This window comes from Lontra canadensis, unplaced genomic scaffold (genome assembly GCF_010015895.1).
Source record: "Lontra canadensis isolate GAN:19392208 unplaced genomic scaffold, GSC_riverotter_1.0 scaffold42, whole genome shotgun sequence".
Taxonomy (NCBI): Eukaryota; Metazoa; Chordata; class Mammalia; order Carnivora; family Mustelidae; genus Lontra; species Lontra canadensis.
Genome location: NW_022631036.1, coordinates 5422223 through 5443174, shown reverse-complemented (window position 1 = coordinate 5443174; position 20952 = coordinate 5422223). Strand labels below are relative to the sequence as shown.

Sequence of the window (20952 nt, the reverse complement as noted above, 5' to 3'; positions counted from 1 at the left end):
TCTGCTGAATTTGGTGTAGAAGGTAGAGATGTTGGGAATGAAAGTTTTGAGGACCGTGAGAACAAAGGAAGGGAACAATGATCAGAGTTGGGAAAATTGTGCAGACCAAAAACAGGTTTACAGGGAGCAGTGAGCCATTTCCCAGATACTCCAAAAAAATATACCTAAAGAAAGTGAGAAACTAAAGATGAACTCCCGACTCTATCATTGCAAATAAAACTATAACCAGAAAAAAGGAAAAGACATGTAAGGAAAATAATTTAATTTTACAGATAGCAATTTGGTATTCAGTTCTTAGGTATTTCAAAATAGAGATAATACAAGATGAATGTGAATGACCAAATCAAGTTTAAGGACTTAGAAAATGAGTTGATGTGTCTAAAGTCAAGAATGCTCTAAGAAGTTCAAAATATGAAAGATCTATAAATGTTAGCTGTGTTCAGTTAAAAAAGAGAGAGAGAGAGAGAGAGAGAGAGAGAGAAAAGAAAAGAAAAAGAAAAAGAAAAAGAAAAAGAAAAAAGTCCACCAGCTGAAGGAGAAAGAACTGCTAAACTTTCTTCTGTATATTTTCTCTATCAGAGAAGATTATCATCAAATTAGAACAAATAGAACAAATAATTTTGATACGGGTTTAAGATTTACTCAGATATCCTTAGGAACTGAAGTAAATGAGGGATAAAAAGAAAGTTTCTCAATGATCCATTGCTGTCTGCTGTGTCTGCGACCTGTGAATACTTAGACAAGAAAGTGATGATTACCAAATACCAGGATACATTCACTAGAAAAGGTTTTTTTTCTTTTTCATTTTGCTTATTAGACAAGGACAAGAATATTCAACTAACAATTTATCCTAATTTGAATGCTGTATCTTACACAGCCTTTTATTATAACTTCTTGAACAAGGTAGAAAAACACTAGTTTTATGATAATACAACTGAGTGGGTTATTGGTGGTTGATCAATCTTCCTCCAAACAAATTTTGTCCTCTTTACTGTGGAAACTCAAAATGCTATTCTGTGATTTCATTAAGGAAGTGGAAAACAACACTTTCTAAATCTGTGGATAATACAAAGTTGTGAGGGGATCAAATAACTCTTGGAAAACATTTTATTATACAGAAACAGTCACCCCTGATAATATACTATGTAAATAGGAAATGATGTAAAGACCTATATTTAAATTTCAGAAATATCATTTGCATCAACAAAGGATAACAAGGCTTAAGGATGGTTTATTCGAAAAGATCTATTTTCACAAAACCCATAATCTTCAGCTACCTTAGGAAAACACTGTACTTGATTGTTTCTGCTAAATTATTTTTATCCTTCGGATACATTAAATTCACTCTTAAAATATCCTCTCTCTATACTTTGAAACCCTTTGATTAAAAATAAGTAAGACTTCTAGCTCCTTAGGAAATAAGACAAAGAATTATGCAGCACAGGTAAGAGTGAGCACATCCTAAATGTCTCTTTCATAGCAAGAATCCAATGTAATTTCTATAGCATATCTCCCTGTGAAGGATTTCAGAAGGCTCAAAGGATGTCACTTTAAAATGTCTTCTGGCACAGTAGAAAATGTAAATTAATTCCAAACATTTATGGATAACTCAGAACAATTCTATGTAGAGCACGATTATCTTTCATGTGGGAAAATACATTCTGGAATATGCAAAATGATTAAAAATTTATAGCAACATATCATAATAACAAGGCCTTCACAGAACCACAAACAGAAAAAACAAAAGACACCAATTAATTTTCTCACCTGCCTGATACCCAACCGGTATGCAACAATCCGATCTACCGCATCAGGATTCATTTGTGTCCACTGCAGACTGTAAGAATAAACACGGTGTCTGTTTTGCCACACAGGATTGTAGGTATCGTAATAGAATTCTGGAGCATAGGCCTTTCCTAAAAATAGAAAGAATGCTTAAATTTGAATGATGACATATGACAGTCAAACATGCTTGTTCTTTTTTGGCCCTTTTACCTCATTCTACCATGTGTCCCAGGAGTAATTCTTCTATTTGAAAAGTCATTATTAACATCTAACCAATTTTCTGGAGAATTTTGAGAACAGATGTAAGAAGATTTCCTGGTTGATTAGATGAACAGTGTGAGAGGAAGAGAAGAATCAAGCTCGACCACAAGTGTTTTGGTCTAAGGAACTGAAAGAATGGAGTTTCCATCAACTGAAGTGAAAAACTATGGGAAGGTCAAATTTGGGGGGAGAACTTCAGAAGTTATTATTTTTTAAATTTTTTATTTTTTATAAACATATAATGTATTATTAGCCCCAGGGGTACAGGTCTGTGAATCACCAGGTTTACACACTTCACAGCACTCACCATAGCACATAGACTCCTCCTCAATGTCCATAACCCCACCACCGTCTCCCATCCCCCCCTCCCCTGGCAACCCTCAGTTTGTTTTGTAAGATTAAGAGTATCTTTTGGTTTGTCTCCCTCCTGATCTGAATGATCTAAACGGACACATCAAGTGGTATATACTAGTCTAGAATTCTGGAGAGGTCAGAATTAGAGCTATAATCTTATTAACCATAAGCATATAGATAGATTTTAAGTTTAAAGCCATGAGACTGAAGAGATCACCAAGGGACTGTGAGTAGATAGAGAAGAAAACTAAGGCCTGGGGCACCTGGGTGGCTCAGGTGGTTGAGCATCTGCCCTTGGTTCAGGTCATAATCTCAAAGTTCTGGGATCAAGCCCTGAATTGTGCTCCCTGCTCAGTGGGGAATCTCATTCTCCCTTTCTCTCTGCCCTTTCTCCTCCTTGTATACTCTCTCTCTCTCAAATAAATAAATAAATAAAATCTTTAAAAAAAAGAAAAAAAGGCTAAAGCTTGACCACTGGGGCAATGCAAGGTTAAGAGAGGTGAGAGCAGATAACAACCTCAACAAAGCCTGAGTTGGAACAAATCAGCGAATGGGAGGAAAATAAAACTTGTGGCATCCTAGAGGTCAAAAGTAGTATTATCAGCAAGTGAATGATCAATTCTGTCAAAAAAAAAAAAAAAAAAAAAGTCAGTGAAAATGATAATTTGTGTTTATATTGTGTTTGGTCAATACATTTGAAATTATCCAAAGACTTAATAATGACATGAGTACTTGGACCAATAACAAAGAAGACTTTATTCAGATTTTAAGGATATATGAAATGTATATCATGTATATGACATATACAAACCATCTGTGCTTTTTTTCTCGGTTATCAAATTGAAAAGTGCACAGACCATTTGGAATTATAGATCCAACTTCTTGATATTCTATAATATAGTTATTTTCATACCTTCCATTTTTTACCTATAAGTATTTATTTATTAAATTAAATTAACAATATCCAAAGAGAACCTATTAATGCCATATAGTATATTGCCAGTGGGGATACAATGAAGTACAGCCTCTGTCCTCATAGAGATTGCTAACATTTCTTAGATTTTTCAAAAGCTTTGTAGTTCTTATTGAACGATGAGTTAATAAGGTGTACATTTATCACTCCTCTCCTTCAACATCTTTTCTGTTTTTTTCTTTTATAAAATTAGGTTAAATATTAATGTCCTGAAGGGTTTTTCCTTACGGGTTTCTCTTCGCAGGAAATTCTCTTACCCAGTTTTTCATATTTCTTCCTTAGTCATCTATCATCTAGTGGTTGCAGGAGAGCTGGCTCATAAAAATTTCTAACAGATAGTTAAAGGATGGATTTTGCCCACTAAGAATAGAAGTGATAGTCTCTATTATCCCAGAGATGTTCACCATGAAAAAAAATAATATCAGATGAACCAAATTTGAATTTTGTTAAGTTTATAAGTGAATTTAAATACATGGAATTAAATATCTGAATTTTAGTAACTTTTGAAAAATTCTCCCACATCAACATTATATGCACTGAAAAAAAATGTTCTACGGATATTCATTCAGTTGAATTGAAAATGGATTGAAAGGAGATCTCCTGCATAGAAGGAGATCTCTAGAAAAGAACCATCACATGCACTTTATTGTTTCTTTTATCTTTTTATGGTATTTTTCCTTATTACTAAGTGATAACACAAATTCATGCCCGCAACACTTAAGAGCAAAATCTAGATGAGAGGAAAATAATATTATGAATAAGGAAATTAATACCCCAAACGTCATTGATAACCTGTACTTGAGACCAAATGTTATTGAGGATGTGCATTTAATAGTAGCCTAGATAAAGGAGTAGGGGTTTTGATTATAAGTAAGCATCCAGGGACACCTAGGTGACCCAGCTGCTTAAGTCTCTGACTCTTGATTTTAGCTCAGGTCATGATTTCGGGGTCCTGAGATTGAGTCCTCTGTGGACTCCATCGTCAGACAGGATTCTGCTTGGGATTCTCTCTCTCTCTGCTTCTGCCCCTCTCCCCACTGGTATGCCTGCGTAGATGCTCATGCTCTCTCAATTTAGTTCAAAGCATCACTTTGTTCATAAAATGAATGATGCATTCCAATGGAATGAGTACAGAGAGTAGAGTCATAACCTGCAGTTTGTTTGGCATTGAAAAGAACAAAAAAGTCTCTCAAAAATAGGCAGATGCAGTTTTCTACGACTTGAAATTTTATCACAGAAAAAGAAAATCAGACAAATTTTAACCAATCTGTGAAATAAGATGACTACCAGTGGGTGGATATTAAAAGGAAACATATTTAAGAAACTCAATCTCAGGAAACAAACTGAGGGTTGCTGGAGGGGAGGGGGATGGGAGGGATGGGATGGCTGGGGGATGGGACATTGGGGAGGGTATGTGCTATGGTGAGCACTATGAACTGTGTAAGACTGATTTATCACAGACCTGAACCTCTGAAATGAATAATACATTGTATGTTAATTAAAAAAATTTGATGTTGAAATGTTCTACCAATCCTTTCTGACTGTGTAATGAATGGCCTACCTCAGAAGACTGTGATTTTCTCTTTACCAGAGGTTTTTTTGGTCAATACCTACCAGTCATTTAGCAGGGCTGAGGTGGGTGACTTTCCACAAAGTGGCCATTAAAGCACCTCTGAGTCTCAAGTCTATAGGGTGCCTAGTGTTTATTGTACTACTTTAATTGTACTAAGCATACTAATTTATAAATTCCATTTCATGTTTCTAATACCTGTAATCTAATCCTATTTTCTTTGTTGACTGCCTGGAGAGTAACTGGCTACCTGTCATAAATGTAAATTGCCATAATTCAAGATGTTATTGTTTACCTAAATAAATACTTTTAAGGTTATTGAAGCAGTTTAACCTTGAATGTCAAAAAAATCCTCATGACTCTGTGATTAACATGAATTTGTTTATCAAGATTCTTTTCAAGGTCATCTAATGCTTAAGTATTCCAAATAGATCGAATTTCAATGTAAAATTCCATCATCTTTACATTTAATTGCAGACTATTATGAAGGATTTCCAGTATATTTTTATTTTATTTATTTATTTATTTATTAAGATTTTATTCATTTAATTTGTCAGAGAGAAAGAGTGAGAGAACACAAGCAAGGGTGAGTGGCAGGCAAAGGGAGAAGGCGAAGCAGGCTCCCTGTGGAGCAGAGAGCCCAATGTGGGACTCGATCCCACCACCCTGGGATCATGACCTGAGCTGAAGGCAGACACTTAATGATTGAGCCACCCAGGCTTCACTCCAGTATATTTTTTAAATATTTTATCTGATTTGATATATCTGTATTACTGTAGCATAATATGTAATACCAGTTCATGGAACATAATTATAGGAAATAATTTAGAGAAGATCTGTTCCAATATCTCATATGATAGATAAATTTAGGAACAGAATAGGAAAGGTGATGATGTACAACATTTGATATTAATAAATAATCAGATAAAACAGGCTCCATTACAAATTTAGACTTTGACTCATAGAGAAAGTTTTATTTTAGTTGAAGATTTTATTTTATTTTTTTGTTAATTTTTAAATTGTAGTTGAATTACAACACCTCAGAGTTAATGGTGAAAAAGTTTTTAGATGGTATGTAAGAAATACTGATTAGTAAAAAATAATTACTGATAAATGATTTTGAGGTGCCTAACTCGCTCAGTCAGTTAAGTGTCTGACTTTTGATTTTGGCGCAGTTCATGATCTCAGAGTCATGAGATCAAGCCCAGCTCAGCATGGAGTCTGCTTTCCTTCTCCCTATGTTCCTCCCCCTGCTTGCTTTCATGTACTCTCTCTAATCTCTCAAATAAATAAATAAATAAAACCTTCAAAAAAAGAAAAAGACAAAATCTTTACTAGTTACAGTTAAATATAGATATTATTGCTTATGTCTCAGCAAATCTGTACTAAATCTGTTTTGGATTAACCAGCAAAGAAAAGCGCTTTCTAATTTTATTTAAGAAATAATTCTTAAAAGTAAAAAACAAAACAAAATAAAACAAAAAATATCCCACACATACACAAATTTTTCTGATTTCAGAACCAGTCATATTTAATATTTATACAACCATTTTGTAGGAAGCATACCGTAATACTAAGGAAACACCCTTATAATAATCATAGGCTTTGACAACCAAACATGACATCTGCTGGCTGAACACAGAAAGCATTCATAATTTTTTTTTTTCCTTTTTATCTTCTGGGCATTTTTCCTCCTTCCAGCAGGCATGCCAAGAAATTTTTTTCTCTTTTATATTCTAGTTTAATTTTTATGCAACATTGTCCCAGTTTAAATCTTTTTAGACTAAATGACCTAGAACTACATTCATTATCTAAACTAGCAGATAATTTTTAGATATATTTATATATATATATATATATATATATATATATATATATGGATCTTGGATCTTAAAATAGTCTTAAAACATACATAGGTAAATTATTTAATTGTTCAAAATTTTAAATAGAATTTCTATAAAAATACATTTACTCTATTTTGCAAATAACTTTTGAAAAGTAAGTTGGGATTTCACAATACTTATGCGTCAGCTAAAAGTTCAAGATACAGTAAGAAGCTATGATATGTCACTTTCCTGGTCTAAGAATGTTAAAGTATGACCGAAATTTTTCTTAGATGCTTCTCTAAGCTTGCAAACATGAAAGAATTATTCATTGAGGGTCAAAAAGCACAGAACTGAAAACCCGGCACTGAATAAAAGTATAGAGAAGAAAGGGGTGTTGTTGGTCATTATACCCTTAGGAGTACAACTTAAGGCCCATAGAAGATGAGGTTAATGAGCCAGTGCAAGATGAGAAGGTAGAAATGAGGCCACCACATATAATCAACATCAGTAAAAATAGCTGTCTCAGACAGAGTCTACTAGAAAAAATTTTCCCCTCACCAGGATAAGAAGATGACAAAAAAATTTACACTAACAAAAAATCATCCTTGTCCAGTGACACCACTGGAGCACTTGAGTAAATCCAATATCAAGTTACTTTTGAAAGACAGGCTCTCAATTTAGACCACAGAGAATTTCTCTTAATTAAACCTCAATGAATCTGAATTCAGAATCCATTACTGATACACAAGAAAATGTTCAACTATGAGTGATTAAGAAAGCCAATGAACAGCTGGATTAGTCTATAGACAACAGAAACATAAAATAGAATTTATAAATAAGTATGCCCAAGACCACTGAAGAAATACAACAGAGAATGATAAATACTATGAGACCTTCTTTGGAAGATTGATTAATACTCTCTATTGGGATCAAAGGTAGGCTTCATAGGGGACATACTGACATCTTTGTAGATCTTAAAGAAGAAATTGTTCAGACAGACAAGAATGGCTTATGGAGGGAAAAAGAAGAGAAGAAACAAAGCATGGCCTTTCGTGGAGAAAAATGAATATATTATAGACAATATTTTAGAGCTTCCACAGGAACTGATACAACTGTAGCATGCAGTGCCCATCTTTCCTACCAAACCCTGCACTTTTGAAGAACAGGTCTCATCAGCTGTTACATAACTGCTAACACACTCATGTGCTTAAATAGGACAGGAATAGGTGAGTTCTAACTTATGATGTGTCTTGGTATGATAAAATGTTTGCTACTTACCGTATAGTTCAATTATTCTCCAATTACTTTAACTGGTACTCACTTAAATAGGAGAAAACCTACTGATATTTACTTCCCAGAATGAACTCAGGGAAATCAACAAACTGAATGAAAACTAAATTAATAATCAAAATGTTAATAATCAAGGAATTTTATAAAAACATACTTGCAAAGTATCAAAAATAATAAAACAATTTAAAATTTTTCAAATGTGTATTTATTATCGCAGTAAGAGTAGCTGCAGAGAACTAAGGGAACCTTAAAACATTGATGATGCACTGTTGTTGTTGTTTCTTTTTAAGGCTTCTAAAATCACAAGAATCATAGCTCTGTGCCTGTATGCATTTTTAGCAGAAACTAACAAACAAAGACAAGTCACATTGTGTTTCGTCAGAATCATAGCCCAGCTAAGGCAGTAGATTACTCATTGTGATCTATTAGACATAATTTATAGCAAAAATCTATGTAACTGTCACTCCTCCACAGGACAGAAGAAATAATTTGCAATCATTGGAACCATAAATATTTTCTCTTCAAATTAATGAATCTTGAGTCATATTAAAAAGAAAACAAAAGTTGGGGTGCATGGGTGGCTCAGTCAGTTAAGCGTCCCTCTTAGTTTTATCTAAATTTTTTTTAAAGATTTTATTCATTTATTTGACGACAGAGAGCATAAGTAGGCAGAGAGGCAGACAGAGAGAGAGGGGGAAGCAGGCTCCCTGCTGAGCAGAAAGCCTGATGTGGGGCTCCATCCCTGGACCCTGGGATCATGACCTGAGCTGAAGGCAGAGGCCTTAACCCACTGAGCCACCCAGGCACCCCAAGTGTCCCTCTTAATTTTAGCTCAGGTCGTGATCTCAGGGTATTAGGATCAAGCCCCATGTAGGGCTCTGTACTCAACAGAGAGTCTGTTGGAGATTTGCTCTTTCTCTGTCCCTCTGCCCCTCCCCCACCTCAAATAAGTAAATAAATCTTTAAAAAAGAAAAGAAAGAATCACTTCTATGGAAATGGGGTTTTTTCTAAGTTTTTAATCAGGAATATGATACAAATCTATTTTACAGTTTTTAACTATAACAGGTGGAAAAGAAGAGAGTGGACTGAATGAGTGAGAAGCCCTGGGCAAGAAACCTGTAATAAGATACTCTTTTTTTTTTTTAAGATTTTTTATTTATTTATTTGACAGACAGAGATCAGAAGTAGGCAAAGAGGCAAGCAGAGAGGGAGGGGGAGGCAGGCTCTCTGCTGAGCAGAGAGCCCGATGCGGGGCTCAATCCCAGGACCCTGGGATCATGACCTGAGCTGAAGGCAGAGGCTTAACCCACTGAGCCACCCAGACACCCCTGTAATAAGAGACTTAAAACAACAAGGGCGCCTGGGTGGCTCAGTGGGTTAAAGCCTCTGCCTTCGGCTCAAGTCATGATCTCAGGGTCCTGGGATGGAGCCCCACATGGGGCTCTCTGCTCAGCAGGGAGCCTGCTTCCTCCTCTTTCTCTGCCTGCTTCTCTGCCTACTTGTGATCTCTGTCAAATGAATAAATAAAATCTTAAAAACAAAACAAAACAAAACAACAACAAAACATGATTTGAGAAACAAAGAAAGGCTGATTATTTCAAAAATCATTGCAGATAAGCACCCAATTAACACTTGTCCTGACTGGATACTGTGGGTAAACTAAGTTTTCAATCTTCAGACACTTGAATGGACACTAGAGTTTCTAACTGAGATGGAGAACGACTGTATACATCTCATCCTGGATGAGTGAAGAATTGCATTACTTCTTGGTATCCCATTCTTCTGAAAGCTTAGTGTTTTGATTTTGAACTATGTAAAGATTAGTATCCTTGAAGTGGAGGCATAAGAAGCATTCAGAGGACCAAATAGATTTAATTCTGTGAAGTCAGAGGAAAAATTTTTAAAAAGAATCAGTACACTCACTTGTGTTTCCTTTATTTGATAGTTAATATTAGGCCTTATCTCATTAAAAGGAAATAATAAAGGAATTACTGGTGAATTGATGGATTCTGCCTATTCTTATTTGACTAGAAAGATGGTAAATTAATACGAAGAGGGAATGAAAAAATAGAAAATATCTAAGTAATATTGACAAAAGAAACTATTGTATCTGATAAAGAACAATTTATCTTAGAATTAAAGTGAATGTTACAGCAGCAATAACTGAATGTCAAGAGCTTTTTCAACAGTGATAACATCAATATGTGTGCGGGAGGTTGGGGGGACAAAAACACAACAACTATATTATACAGCTGTGAAGTCAGTGACAACATCTCTCAGTTAATGATTTGTTTAGCGTGTCTAAAAAAAATTGTAAGACATGTAACAATTTATAACCCAACCAAATCATTTAACTGAATAGCCTTTGCACTTGAGACAGAAAAATGTTTATTCATACTTTGTCTTCCTGTTTAGAGACAGTCAATACATTTTCAAATGATCAGTCATTGTTATGACATTATTTTTTTCTGTAATTTTTTTAGATTTGAAGTAATGAGTAGTCTTTTATTGAAGTGCAGTTGACATACAATGTTACACTAGTTTCAGGAGTACAACATAGCAATTGCACAAGTATATACATTTTGCTATTCTCACCACAACTGCAGCAACCATCTGTCACCATATAGCCCTATACAACACTGTTGACTGTATTCCCTAGGCTGTGCCTTGTGTCCCTGTGACTTAATTATCCCGTAATTGGAAACCTGTATCTGACACTCCCCATCACTTATTTTGCCCACACCCCACCATATAGTAGGATTCTCATGATATGCTCATGAAATAACTTCATACAATTCATATCCTTTACTAAAATGTATTAGCATAAAGTACAATAGTTATTAAGTAACTTAAATTATGTAGATTCCAATGTTCTTTTCATAATTTAAAAAAAGCCAGTGAAGGAAAATACTTAGACTTATGTGCAAACTTTTAACTTAGTGGTTTTTTTTTTTAATTTTAAGATTTAATTTATTTATTTGTCAGAGAGAAAGAAAGAGCACACAAGCGGGAATCAGGCTCCCCACTGAGCCCCATGTGGGACTTGATCCTGGGCCTGGGACCATGACCTGAGCCTAAGGCAGACACTTAACTGATTGAGCCACCTAGGCATCCCGTAATGTAGTTTTTTAATAGTTTGCTTCAATAATGTAAGTTCATTTGAATATAATATTCTACCATATAATTCAATTTTCCTTTACAGATAGATTTCAAATGATTAAATATCTAGAGGAAGTATGTTTATAGAAATACCAACTTAGAAAATTATTTAACTATAATGAGTTCAAATTGTCTTAAGTATTTTTACTTCAATATCTGTAATGTGGAATGAACAAAAGACCTGATTTTATAAATTCTTCTAAAATCATCTTCAAGTATTAATAATTTAGCCTTCTTCTTAATCTCTAGGAAGGCAGAAGCCATTAAAACGACGGCCCAAGAAAATGGCTTCCAGGGATGTTTGCTAAATGAAAATGATGATTGGAGGCAAAGATGACAATTTACCAAGAGTCCTGTGATTGGTTATTAGGAAAGAAATCACTCATACTGAAACAGGCAACTAGGTAGGGTTTTCAGAAGTAGTATGGTTGGGTAATTACTTCTTGCAAAAAAGGGTCTGTTTTACCGATCCACTAAATGCTCAAGCCACACATATCCACATCAGTATTTAATGTGATATGCTTTCCATTGTAAAAATCTTCCCCCAATTTAAGACTCTTCTCAGAGGAGTTCATAATTTCATTTGGGCAGGGATCTGCCATACAAAGTCAAAATTCTTTATTAAAATGATAAAAAATTAACAAACATGGTAAAATCAGCAAATATTACTAATAATAGATCCATTTAGTTACTGCCAAGGACCCTTTCAATTAGGTTTTTTGGTTTTCAAAACCAGTAATTATTTTATGAAGTTAGCTGAGTTAGAAAGCTATCTCTGGAGATTCAAGTGGACCTACATATGCAATTTATTCTATTTACATTTTATATAGTCTGTATAAAATAGTTATAGCACTGGGGAAATAGATTTAAATAAATATTAATTTTTTACTATATCCCCTCCCACAAAAAAAAAAAAAAGAAAGAAAGAAAGTAAGTAAAATAAAACTCTCTAGGAGAGTTCCATCCTTGGTTTCATGGTAATGGTAGAACCATAGGAAACTGAAGCACTTTTAAAACTCGATTAGACAAATTTAAATGAATGCTCATTTACTTTCTTTAAACTTTAATGAATCTATATTTCAACACAATTGAATCACCTCTGACCTAGAAAATAAAATATTTATACAAAGTAGTTATTGGCTTACACACCAAATATATACTGTCTAGGGTTATATAATATCAATATATGTATTTACCAGATAACATTTCAACTTAAATGAATAACTGCTTTAACTCTAAAACTCTGAATGTACTTTGCTAGAAATTATGCAAAATAAGAAGAAAATGATTTTTTTTCCAAATAGGTTTAGATTAGGGTCTGGTCCAAACATTTTAAAAGATGACTTGGATTTGATGAAACAATTAACTTTCACATTTGGCACATAAATAGGAAATTGCTAAGGGGGCAAAGAAAGTTTGAAATGAAACATATGTCCACTGCTATTTTACAAGGAAATATCTAAGTAAATGTTGTATGTATAAAAACCACATGTTTGGGTCATCTGGGTGGCTCAGTTGGTTAAGCATCTGCTTTTGGCTCAGGTCATGATAACAAAGTCCTAGGATCAAGTCTTGCATTAGGCACCTTGCTCAGCGGGAGGCCTGCTTCTCCCTCTGTCTCTGCCCCTCCCCTGGCTCATGCTCTCTCACTCTCTCTCTCTTTCTCTCTCTCATATAAATAAATAAATAACCAAGCTAAACAAAACAAAACAAAACAAAATACATGTTCTAAAGAAAAATAATGTGGAGAGGTCCTCCCAAAATAAAGATGGCTGATTATTGGTAGAGGAAAGACATGTATGAAGAGAGAAGAGAAAAGGCTCTGTACTTCATTTACTACTTTTGTATACCAAACAGCCTGCCCACCACCCTCTCCAGTATTTGAGACACCTATGAAAATTATACATCTGAGGTTTAAAGGTTATTCTACTATAATTTACCACTACAACCAAGGACTCTTGGAGCAAGAAAAATCTTAAGGGACAAAAATTTTTCTCAAATTTATACAGGAATTTACAGTTTGCAAAGTACTTTCACAAATATTAACTTATTTTAGTCTTCACGGAGTATGAGAAGGGCAAATATGCAAAGGGATATTACTAGGTTTGAGCTGCAAATCTTGAAAGTTAATATGAACATCATAATTACTTAACTAATGCAGACTACTTTCCTCGCCTGGTTTGCAGATCATCCCTCAAAAAGATCCAAACATTTTGTGAGAAGAAAAAGAGGTTACACCATTCACCTAAATACACAAAGAAAGCTGGCCTTCAAACAGAGAATCTGATTGCTACCTTCCTCAATGTATATTATTTTATTTTAAGAACAGTAGGATAAAATGAAATTATTAGAAATCTCTCTTTTTAGAAACATTGCAGGAAATATTCCTAAGACAGAGAGAATATAAAACTATTTTTGCTTTTTTTTTCACATTAAAAAATTTCGTTGATACATAGTACATGTCAATTGTCAGTGGGTGAAAGAAACACAAGGTCAAGGTGTTATCTGGAGTGCTACATTTGGCTGTGCCACAATAATGGATGCAGGTTGATTTTTGGGTTTTTTTTTTTTTTTTTTTTTATTGGTAGTAAAGGCCTTTAGGCTATCCCTTCAAGAGTTATACCACTTCTTTCATATATTACAATGATGCCTATGAATGAACTAACTCTAGAATAGTTACTATGTATGGTGGCATAGGGAGCAGAAATATAATTGAGAATGCAGAAGAAATTACTTAGGCATCATTAAATTTAACAACATGAAAGCAGATTTAGAAATAGAAAATGATTAAATGTGCATGGTGTCCAATACCCAGGATAAACACAAACTTCCTATTTCGTACTGAGTGTACCCTTTTTCTCTGACCAGTTTTATTTCCTTGGCTCATCCTATCATCCTACACCTAAGAAGTACTGCTGGAGAGTCAAATTAGTGAAGTATCTAGCAACAATTTATTTAGAAAGTCAATTACTTATTCTTATATGGTCCAGAAAAGAGACAGAAATACTATTTACATTCTCCTTCAATACAAGAAGGGCATTTACCTTCAAAATGCAAGAAGAGCATTTATGAGCCAATATATGGAAAAGCCAAAAATTTCTGTTTATATACTAAACCCATATTTTTATAAGGTTCCAAACTTTTCCCTTGCTTTTTCTGGAAATCCCTAAAAGACTTCTTACATGTAATAAAAAACCCAATCACTGCAGTCTTTGTGCCCTTCCTTTCTTATTCCAGCTTCCATCAAAGAAACAGTTCCCTGAAGATTGTGTACACTGTGGGGAAATTTTACAAGAATCAGAATTATGTAACTGAAAGCATGTACCAATGTACAAAATGTACAAAATTTGCAATGAAGTACAACTAAAAGGGGAAAAAATCCCACTGATGGTGTGATACTAGGGATCAATTTATTTTTGTTCAGTCTTGTAATATCAGACCGTGAGGGATTTTTTTTTTTATTCTCTATATATACCACAAATACTTCTGGATAAATGACCTCTCATGAAGACCCCACTGGGGTCTTCCTATTCATAACTTTGTACATGTGCTTCTAGTGTTCTTCTACCTGGTCACAGAAAATATTCCAATCATAGCTTCTAAAGTGTTAGAAGAAAGCTTAATCTAGAGGATAAAACTGTTCTTTCTTGGGTTAAGGAAGAACTGATGCTTGATCTCTCCTAAATAAAAATAAGAGTTTATGAGGCATTTCTCTTGCTAGGTTTCACTGTTTGTCACTCACTATGCTAATCAACTTGCACACATTATGTTTTTAAAAATGCACAATTCCATGCAGGATGAGAATATCCTTATCATTTTTACAAAAGATTAAAGTGAAGATTAGAGTTCTTAAACAGCTTGCCCTATAGGAAGCAACTATCCAGAACAGAGCTACGTTCTGAAATTATGCGATCCAAAGTCCCTTTCTTGTTCCAACATCCTATGTCCCTGAAAATGGTTGCTCACAACCAAGTGTGTCTGGCTGATGGGGTGAAGGGGCTAAAATTCAGGCTCTATTCCTCTTGCAACTGCTTCTGCAGTGACATAGAAATCAGTCTGTTCAATAAAGGGGACTTTTTCCCTAGTTCACACACAAATACTGTACAAGCTGGTGGATTTCCTGGTAAGATGTCACTTCCACTAATCTCAAAAGTATCCCTGCTTTCCTACTCCATCTACTGTGAGTACAGAAAGTGAAACTACAATTTACCCCTGATACTCAACCATATTTGCCATGATATATTGCTATCTGAGAGTATTATCAACTCAGTATTATCAAGGACTGATGCAATCTCTAGAATTGAGAGCTACCTGTATTTTATTAAATATTTAGCTCAGGAGTAATGAATATATAATAAGCTGCAAATAAATGTATCCATTCCTTCCTGAAGCTATACATTCCTTAAAAACTTAATGGTGCCAAATATCTCAAAGCCTTGTGTTCTTTTAAAGGACCATTGGTTGGGGCGTGTGCACAGAAGGGGCACAGATGGATGAATTGACCCAGTGGCTCTCAGGCTGAGACAGCTGAATGTTCAATGGCGTACTTATAGACCACATTAACTTCTTGGCAAGTGCTGCTGCCGCACATGTGGGTGGTCCATTGCTGAATATGAATGTGCTGAATATCATTTAGGCAGGGAGCAAAAGGTGTTCAAGAGAGTTGGAGAGGAGCCCAGAAGGTACACTGTTTATCTTCTAGGAACATTTATTTTCTCCAAAACATATAACTTGAATTAATAAAGTGGATTTATATGTGAATAAAGGAAACTAGTTATTGAAACTGAATCACCTTGCCTCTCTAAGAATAACTAAAAGATCTGTGAATATGACTCCTAGCACACACACACACACACACACAAAGATTATAACACAAATAATTGTTTTTACCATATTGCTAAGAGGCACTGCTCTGGATCTGACCGCAAAGCGGGTATCTCCCTACGGTCAGATCCTGAAGCTTCTGGCAACTGCCATATTGGAGTTCTTTTAAAATAGACAAAGTTCATAAGAATGATGAAAGAAGGGGGTTTCTTAAGTTATTCTTACTTAATTAATGTAAAACTGTAAGACTTTGGTTTTATCCTCAGGTCTAAAACCTGAAAAGAATTTATAAAAAGAAAACCTCTACTGACTTTTTCAGTTTAAGGCTCTGTCACAAAATCTCTCTTGAGAAAAGACGATGGATCAGGTTGTGAGCCATCATCTGTGGAATCTCTCTCCTGACCACTTTCAGTCTGGTTTTTGGCATGACTTTGGAACAAGTTTTGCACTGTTCTCATCCATTAATCATCCCTTCAGGGTGATAAACAGAGGCCAGGTGCTTAAACAGACACTTGGAAGTTTGGGAATTGGCTTTGATTCCATTGAACTAAAAAGCCTTTTGATTCTTCCAAAGATTGGTTTTATTACCACCCAATAGCTCCTGAAAAGTCCAACTGTACTAAGAACTAAAGAGATCCTTTTTTAATGGCCTATTATTTTCTTAGGGATAGAAATACTAAACAAATAACATTCATATACATATGTGTCATTTCTACATTTGGATTTCTTTGTTTTATTCTTAGTTGTTAGTGAAATTATGAGAACTCTTATCTCTCAGGGGAAGCTATCTGTGATTTCAGACTGTTTCTTATCCCCTGCAAACTTGATTTAATGCCTGCCTGAAATAATATCAGGAAGCTGTGAGAAGTGGTTTTGGAATCTGACAGGCTAGCGTTGTTAGGTTATCTCTGTCTTCTCTTCATTCTACCCACAGTCACAGTTTTGCTTATAAAATGGTAACCCTCCAAAAATCTAAAAATCTGATTTATACCACTCTCACTTAACTTTTATGTATGACCTTTGTTACCAACATATTAGGTTGTTCTATATTCTTAATGTAACAGCCACTATCTCTTAAAGTAAGGGACATAATTGAGAAAAGATGATAGTGGTTATCATGGGGAGGGGAAATCTGTGAAGATAACCAGTTCAGTGTCTCCATCTAAAGAAGAGTAATTTAAAGGTTGGCGGGGGTGGGGGGAAGGAACAAAGGATTTTTGAAATACAATCAGTTTTTTTTTTTTTTTAGTGACCTTAAATATATTAACATGATATGGATTAGGAAAATTGTATCCATAAAAACATTAAATAGAACAAGCACCTTAATGTTATAAAATACATCCTACCTTAGTTGGTAAATACCACTTATTTATTTGGTAACACTTAACTGAGGTATAAGTTACATAAAATAAAATGCATACATTTTAAGTAGAAATTTTGATGAGTTTGGAAGAATATGTTATTACTAGGTAATCACTATCCCAGTCAAGATATAGGAAATTTCCATCACTGCAGAAAGTTACCTCCTGCCCCTTTGTAATCAATCATTTCTACTCTGTCTCAGCCAAACAAGAACCTAGTTTCTTTTATTAAAGGTAATTTTGCCTATTTAGGAAATCTGTATAAATGGAATCATAAATAATGCACCTTTTGTGTCAGGTTCTGATAGAAACATATCGAGTTTTCGAAATCCATCCATCCTTATATTGTGTTTACCAGTAATTTTTAACTATTTTTCCATTTTTATGACTGGGTATAATTCCATTCCATGAGTAGACTGCAAGTTGTCTATCCTTTCACTTGTAGGTGGATATTTGGATTGTTTCTAGTTAGAGGCAATTACAAGTAAAGCTGCTCTTAAAATTTGTGCATAGGGGTGTCTAGGTGGCTCAGTTGGTTAATTGTCTGCCTCTGGTTCAGGTTGTGGACCCAGGGTCCTGGGATCAAGGCCCAAATCAGGCTCCCTGCTCAATGGGGAGTATGCTTCTCCTTCTCCCTCTCCCCACTTCCCCTGGTCATGTTCTTCCTCTCTTTCTTGATAGATAGATAGATAGATAGATAGAATCTTTAAATTTTCTTTTTTTTTAATTAAGTTTGTGCATAATTTTTATATAGGCATGCCTTCATTTCTGTTGGGTAGTCATCTAGGAATTGAATTGCCAGATTATTTGGTAAATGCATGTTTAAATTTGAGAGGCAGATGAACTATTTTCAAAAAAGTCATCTCATTTGACATTCCCAGAAGCAGTGTGTGATAATTTCAGTTACTCTACAACCTTACCAACACTTGGTATTGTTAGTCTTTTTAACTTTAGCCATTACAATGTGTGTGTAGTGTTATCGCATTGTGGTTTAAATTTCATTTCCCTGGTAACTAATGATAGCAACCAGTTTTTATACAGTTATTGGTCAACTATATGCTCCTTTGTGCAGTGTCCATTCAAGTTTTCTTTTTGTTAATTTTTAATTGGACTATTTGTTTTATTATTGAGTTTTAAGAATTACGTATATACTCTGAATACAAATCTTTCATCATATAATTTCTTCTAGCCTATGTCTTGCCTTTTTATTTCCTAATGATGTCTTTTGAAGAGCAGAAAGTTTTAATGACCTTTGATGTATTATTCTTTAGTGACTGGTGCTTTTATTCGTTTATTTTCTAAGAAATCTTTGCCAATCCCAAATTTGCATGGGTTTTCTTCTATGTTTTCTTCTAGGATTCTACAGTTTTAGTTTCCTATGTTCACATCTACAGTCTACCTTAAAGTAATCTTGTGGACAATGTAAGGTATTGTTTATGACTTATTTTTTCCAATATGGATATCCAGTTCCAGCACAATTTATCCAGAAAACTATCAGTTCTGCAATGGATTATGCCAGTGATTTTGAAAAGCTCAGTTGACCTTACATGTATCATACATGCAACCACTGAAGCCTATTTCTTCATTCTCTATCTTGTCTGATTAATCCTTCCTTGTGTTTATACAAAACCCACACTATCTTAATAATTGTGATTTTACAGTAAGCCTTGAAATCACGTAGTGTGAGACCTCTAACTTTATTCGTTTTCCCCAAAAGAGATCTAACTATTGTTGGACCTCGGTTTTCCAAATAAAAACTAGAGTAAGATTTGCAATTTCTACAAAAAAAAAAAATAAAGACAAAAAAATAAAAATTTTTTTTTTCTACAAAAAAAATAATAAATAAATAAATAAAAATAAAGACAAAAAAAAAAAAGAAAATGCTGGGAATTTTGTTGGGATTGCATTGAATCTATAGATCAATTTGGAGAGAATAAGCATCAAAATAATATTGATTCTTCCATTCCATGAATGTGGTCTATTTCTCCATTTCCTTAGGTCTTGTTTCAGTTCACTGGGAATTTTTTTTTTAATTTTTCAAGGTATATCTTGTGCATATTTTATTAAACATTCATATTTTGATGTCATCAGAAATGGTGTTTTCCACATTTCCATTTCAAATTTTTATAGTTATTATACAAAAATGATTGATTTTACATTGTATTTTTATACAGAAATATGACTGATTTTCCATCCTATGCTATCACTAAATTAGCTTATTAATTTGAGTAGGACTATCCACAAAAATTGCCATGTGATTTGAGAATAAAATTATTTGTACTACTTCTTTTCTGGTTTTTATGCATTTTATTTACTTTTCTTGTGTTAATGCAGTGGTAGAGACCTGCAGTATAATATTTGTGGAGGATAAGAGTATATTTTTTTAAAGATTTTATTTATTTGAGAGAAAGAGAGAGAGAGTAAGCACAAGGGGTCAGATAGGAGCAGAGGCAGAGGGAGAAGCAGACTTTGTGCTGAGCAGCGAGCCCAACATGGGGCTCAATCCCAGGGCCCTGGGATCAAGACCTGAACTGAAGGCAGATGCTTTGCCAACTGAGCCACCCAGGTGCCCCAAGAGTGAGTATTTTTGTCCGACTCCCAATCTTAGAAGGAAAATGTTTAGTCAGCATATTATTTAGCTTAGTACTCATTCCCTGTGCACATGAAATAATGTATAGTTTACAATTTTGGGTATAATGATCTATAAATGTCAATTAGTTTAATTTTCTTGATAATATAGCTCAGATCTTCTAAAACATCAGTGATTTTTCTGGGTACATATTCTATCACTTATTCATAAATAGATGTTAAACTCTTCAGCTGTAATTATGGAACAGTCTATTTCTCCTGGCACTTTCATATTTATTAATTTTGCAGCTCTATTATTAGACACAAACACATATTTAGAATTGTTACATCTTTCTGTAAATGCCTCTTTTATGATTTTTAAATATCCTTCTTTAACTCACAGCTTTTCTATGTCTTTAAGTCTATTTTCTCTGATAATAATACAATCATGTCAGCTCTCTTGTCTGCTGTTTGCTTGTTGCTTGTTGTGTTCCGCCATTCTTTTCCTTTCCGCTTCTTTGTGTCTTTGTATATAACCTGTGCTTCTTGTGGATAGCAGGATGCATCTTATAAAGAACTTTTTTTTTTTTTAAATCCCGTCCTGTGATTTCTGATAACTAACTGGAGTGTTAAATTCATTTACATTTAATGTAATTATTGGTATCATTGGGTTAAAATCTACAATCCTACTCTTTATTTTCTTTGTCCTTTCGATGTTTCTATTGTTCACATATTGCTCTTTTCCTATAATATTTTGAGTAAAATCAAGTACATTTTAATTCCTTTGATGTATCCCTTTTAAAAAAACATTTTAGAAGTTTCTGTATGACTAAAACTGTACAACTTTAACTTATTGATTCAGTTTAAAGACAATATTACATTACTTATATATCACATTTCACATTTCATAATTCTCTGAGGTCCCTATTCACTTCTTACTTCACAAATGTTATAAATATATAACCATATAATTCAAATTA

General features: G+C 34.2%; 1 protein-coding gene across 3 annotated transcripts in view; it reads right to left on the bottom strand.

Moving 5' to 3' along the window:
• The window catches only part of MDGA2 (MAM domain containing glycosylphosphatidylinositol anchor 2), an 845317-nt gene that overhangs the window by 101395 nt on the left and 722970 nt on the right, over window positions 1-20952 (bottom strand). For all 3 annotated transcript variants that reach the window (XR_004384228.1, XR_004384229.1, XM_032871192.1), the window contains exon 10: window positions 1768-1916. Coding sequence is in view for 1 of the 3 variants with exons in the window: in XM_032871192.1 (XP_032727083.1) it covers window positions 1768-1916 (149 nt within the window). In the remaining 2 variants the exon portion in view is untranslated. The remainder of the gene's footprint in view (window positions 1-1767; window positions 1917-20952) is intronic.